The following is a 5,281-nucleotide window of genomic DNA, read 5'->3' on the forward strand; positions in this document are numbered from 1 at the left end:
AATCTGGCCCACCAAATGTTGAAACAAATTAGCACATCCAATCAATTTATTTTTCTTTATTCTTATATACAGTGAACCCTACTAAACAGGTGGAATTGATTTATTGTTGCTTAGGCTACTTAGTTCAGCTAGCCAGCTAAACACTCTTAGTCCACTGGGTCTGCTACTATTCGGTGAGTCCGATTTGGTGAGTCCGATTCGGTGAGTTCCTAACCCCTAACCCTAAAACGGCAATGATAATTAGGCTACGGTACCCGATATTTAAAAAAAAAAATAGAAAAAATCCCCCGTTAAGAGATCGGACTCACCGAAACGGGCCATTCCGTAGTCCACTATAGAATCCTTAACATTACTTGCCTGTCAAATTTTAAGCAATTTTGGCCTGCAAGTTACACAGATTGCTAACCCCTAGTCAGGCCGCTTGTCTACATTCTTACGATTAGCAGTTGTTGGCCTTGTTTGTGCTGTATATAGCCTACTCATGTAAATCTGATCCTTTTTTTTCAAATATTATATCTGCTTTCTTCAACTTGAGAAATATTTAGTTAATAGAATCTGCTTAAGTTGACCATTATTTTTAATTTGATCAGATAAAATTTTAGTTATTGGTATATAATTCTGTTGCTTAATGGTGTTTGCTGATTATTTCTTCAAGCCAGAAGTAGAGGTATGTCAATTTAACATTGAGTAAAACAGTACCATTTTCCGTGATTAAATTTTGGTATTTTCATGCCATTTTTTCTGATACAACTCTTATCTGATATAAGTATGCCACGCACTGAACTTATTAGTTTTAATGACAAATGTTAATGTATCTTTCTTTTATTGTAGTCCTCACTTATTGAATAAGCCCACCCAATGATAAAACCTAATTTTGTCTTGTCCAGAATTACTCCAGTTTTTCTGTAACACAAATATCAGCCCTATAAGCTCATTTTTTCAACGGATTAGCTTCCTGTATATTAAGATGAAAAGTTAACATTTTTTGTCTTACCATACATTATATTGGTTCACACTTCATTGCACTGCTATTTTAGAACTTTTTAATGGGTAACTGTTACATCAAAAAGCATTAATTTATGACGAGTTAAATACAAGACAACTGTGGTCAAAGGTTAGACATTTGGCCACAGAGGCTCATACCACAACGATAGAGATTGGAATTTTACAAAAATTATTATCTGTAAACGTTATCTACTGTTTGTTAGGTTTAGCCGACTGAATCGTTCTATCTCTATTGCCAAAATCAGCAAAGAACTTGCGCTTTAGCAGACATGGCACAAAACATTATTTCTGCAATGAAGACTTTCATCGTTTTTGTTTGCTAAAAAAGCGAATGAGAACTGTTACTTTGTAGGAAAATAACCGAAAGCATTTCATGTATGTCATTAAAAAGCTACTTATTCATTTTTCTTGGATACTGAATACTGATGCAACATGTACATTTTGCATTCATCTTTTTCAACAAAAACTTGAGTTGTATTTTTTATTTTGTTTGGCAAGTTTATGCTTTCATACTTTGCTCCTAATAATTTAGTAATTTTATTCTTAGACACTTTAAGTTAAAGTATTACCGTATTTCCTGCATGTTGCTTTTCATGTTTCTCATAATCACATTCATTGTTATTGCAGATTTTTGTAGAAAAATGGCAGACAAAAGGAAACTACAGGGTGAGATGGATCGGTGCTTCAAAAAGATCCAAGAAGGTGTAGAGACATTTGAAGATACGTGGCAGAAGCTGTATAATGCCAATAATACGAATCAAAAGGATAAATATGAAAGTGATTTAAAGAAAGAGATTAAGAAACTGCAGCGTTTGCGAGATCAGATTAAGACGTGGGCTGCTTCCAATGATGTCAAAGATAAAAAGACTTTGCTTGATTACCGAAAGAAAATTGAAACTCAAATGGAACGGTTTAAAGTAGTGGAGCGTGAGACAAAAACGAAAGCCTATTCAAAAGAAGGTCTTGGCTTAGCGACAAAAGTAGATCCGGCTCAAAAGTTAAAAGATGAGACGATGCAATGGTTGCAAGTCACTATCGATTCCATCAATCGTCAAATTGATACATTTGAAAGTGAAATAGAATCTTTTAGTTCTCATTCAAGAAAGAAGAAGCTTGACCGGGACAAGCAAGACAGGGTGGATGACCTGCGAGACCATCTAGAGAAGCATCGGTTCCATATCAAGAACCTTGAAACATTGATGAGGATGTTGGATAATCAGACCATCGTTCCTGATAAAATCAATGTCATTCGAGATGATATTGAATATTATCTTGAAGCTTGCCAAGAGCCAGACTTTGAAGACAATGAGTTCATCTATGAAGATATGGGTCTTGATGACACTCTAAGCACCACCTTGTCCTTGACTGCAGCATCACCAGGGGAAAAGCAATTCAATAGTAGTGTGAGCAGTAATACCTTTAAAGATGATGATGATTTGAAAGTTGAACAACCAAGTTCTCCTACCATTACAAACCATTCATCTGTGTCTTCCACCTCCAACCACAATAAAGAAGAGGAGGTTCGAAAAAGAAACAAGTCTGACGATATTGTGTCACCCCGAAAACCCAGCATCAATAACTCCCATCGCTTGCCTACATCCAGGTCTGTATCTTTTCCTAATCCTCCAGCAGCTCCAACGTTGTTGAAGCAAGGCTCAAAATCAACCGGGCACAATCAAGGTTATGCTGCAGCCGCAGGAGGATCTCAGTCATCTTCTTCCAATCATGTCACCCAGAGTCAAATCGCAAATTTGCGGTCTGACAACGTGTCGGGTTCTTCCTCACCGACGAAAAATATCCAAACAAGTCGAAGCGAGACATCATCATGGTTGATCAATAACCATACTACCTCCTCGGTGGAATCAAGCACTGTTGAAGTCCAAAACACCGTCAATAGTATTGTGTCCAGTGTTGAGTCTCTGTCCCTTACTGCCAATGGCAATGCAATCACGACATCGCACTATACTGCTACAACTGCGTCTGGAACTAATAGTGAAGTAAAAACATCTTCCCCAGTTTTGATCACCTCAATAAGTAAGCCCATGAATGGAGGTACCTTACCACATGCACAAAATGGTCAAGCTCCTTCTGCAGAAAACTTGAAGTCACTGAAAAAAATGGCCGAAAAAGCAGTTGCAAGTGCAGGATTGGAAGAGTCTTCGACTATTTCACCCGTATATTCCCACACAACTTCTGAAGTTCTGCCTTCGGTTCCGGTACAGACAAGAGCTGATCTTTCATCGTTGGTGTCATCGCAAGGCGGTTCCACTCAACAAATCCCAACTGGGGGCGGAGAAACCCGAATCCAGCCTTTATTGGGCGTAGCACCTCTCGGTCCTATTTCGCTAAATAATGATCAAGGGTACCAACAGACTATGCTAGAAGCTTGTTGGAGACACATGCCTCATCCTTCTGATTCTGAGCGTTTGCGGCATTACCTACCCCGTAATCCTTGTCCAACACCCTCCTACTACCATCAAGGACCCCTGCCCCACCATGACTCCATTGAGTTCTACCTTCGACTGTCCACTGAGACCTTATTTTTTATTTTCTACTACATGGAAGCAACGAAAGCGCAGTACATGGCGGCAAAGGCGCTGAAAAAACAGTCCTGGAGATTCCACACCAAGTACATGATGTGGTTTCAACGACACGAAGAACCAAAGACGATAACGGATGAGTACGAGCAGGGAACCTACATCTATTTTGATTATGAAAAGTGGGGGCAACGAAAAAAGGAAGGCTTTACTTTTGAATACCGCTACCTGGAAGACAGAGAACTCCCATAAGACACGAACACATTCCGTATTTTTACTGTGCAATGTACTGCCATTCACACAACTTGGTTTTCTATTCAGCAAGCCCGTGTCCTAGCTGAACAAAACAATCTATGGTTTTACGTCACTTCAACCCTGGTGTGAAGTTCAATCAATGGCGAAAACAAACAGTTTTACAAGAAAATTTTCTGTCTTGAAATCGTTGTCACTGCAAGCTTATGAGATGAAACAGAACTGGTTACAACAGTTCAACTTGGCAGCTACATAAGCCGTTTTGTTGATTGGGCAAGTTACATATTTTACACTTCAACGAGTTCTTAGCATTTAATAAAACCCATGCACTTTGTGTAAGATAAATGTATTCCCAAATTGGGTTTTTCACGTTCATATCCAACAAAAAAAAAACAATTTTTATCCATTTGCAATTAAATTTTGCTGTTTTAAGTAGATTATGTGTAAGATTACATTAAATTGACTTTATGAACATACAAATCGATATTTATTTTTTTGGTTGAAAACATTTGAAACCTATTTTTAGTCATCTGTCTATCTATTTTTTTTACAATTGATCAACAGTGACGAATTGTGTCCTTTCTGTTGCTAAAAACGTTAGCTGTGTAAAATCAGCATTTGTTGCAAACAGGATGGTGTTCCTGCTTTGCAACACTCAGTTAAATTGTTTAACTGAATCAGTTAACATGTTATTGTTTCTAAAAGCTTAAAATTTAAGCGAGACGATTTTTTGTGATTTTCAAAAAATTTTCTCCTTTTGGCAACGTAAAAACTTTCAAATTTATCTTTTGAAATCTCTACAGATTTTCCTGTTATAAAATGACAGTTACTGTGCTCTTTGTGATCGAAAATAAAGAGCTTGCACTGCTGTGTGTAATTTCTGCTCAGATTTGTTTAGGTGGAGTTTTTGGAAAGCCTCGCTCCTTTAATTTATTTCCGCAAGATGGAGCACATTAGCTTTGAAGTAAAAGTCTTCTTTAAAAAAAAAAAATCGTGTTGTTGGAACAGACAGTTGCAGAAATTCCAGCTTCATAGTTGGAGTGGGGAAAATCGAAGTAGGTCAATGCGAAAGGCTACGTCTGCCTCGAAGACCCCCTAACTAACTATCCATTCCTGGTCTGCAGTGTCAGCTTATTTTTCATGAACATGCTACGAAGCCCGCACATATTGCGTTAATTTTTACAACAAAAAAGAATTTAGCTAAAATGAAATTTGCTTGAAAAACACAGAAGTCAAGAACGTACCTGAAAGCGCAACGTACACCGTCCTGATTCTGAATGTAGAGTGCGTTATGCGAAAGTGTTGCCAAATCTTTCCACATTTTCAGACAAAAAGTCCTTTTTAATTACATAGCTCAAAAATCAGCTGAGGGTTTCTAGTCAAGCATTAACCAAAATAATTTATCGAAGAAGGTTTAATGGTGTTGACAACTTCAAACCGCTTATTTCTGTAGAAATAACAATTTCAAATGAAATCACAAATGCATT

General features: G+C 37.6%; 1 protein-coding gene across 1 annotated transcript; it reads left to right on the forward strand.

Moving 5' to 3' along the window:
* Positions 1 to 1,640: 1,640 nt before the first annotated feature.
* On the forward strand, positions 1,641 to 4,665 carry LOC145783028 (CCR4-NOT transcription complex subunit 3-like). Its single transcript, XM_082594793.1, has one exon. It carries the CDS (start codon positions 1,647 to 1,649, stop codon positions 3,792 to 3,794), a length of 2,148 nt encoding a protein of 715 aa, XP_082450919.1. The 5' UTR covers positions 1,641 to 1,646; the 3' UTR covers positions 3,795 to 4,665.
* Positions 4,666 to 5,281: the final 616 nt, after the last annotated feature.

Source organism: Aplidium turbinatum, chromosome 14 (assembly GCF_918807975.1).
Source record: "Aplidium turbinatum chromosome 14, kaAplTurb1.1, whole genome shotgun sequence".
Classification (NCBI taxonomy): Eukaryota; Metazoa; Chordata; class Ascidiacea; order Aplousobranchia; family Polyclinidae; genus Aplidium; species Aplidium turbinatum.

What these genes read in the sequence shown, in the direction of transcription:
- LOC145783028 (XM_082594793.1), top strand. Translation starts at nt 1,647, where the DNA reads ATGGCAGACAAAAGGAAACTACAGGGTGAGATGGATCGGTGCTTCAAA.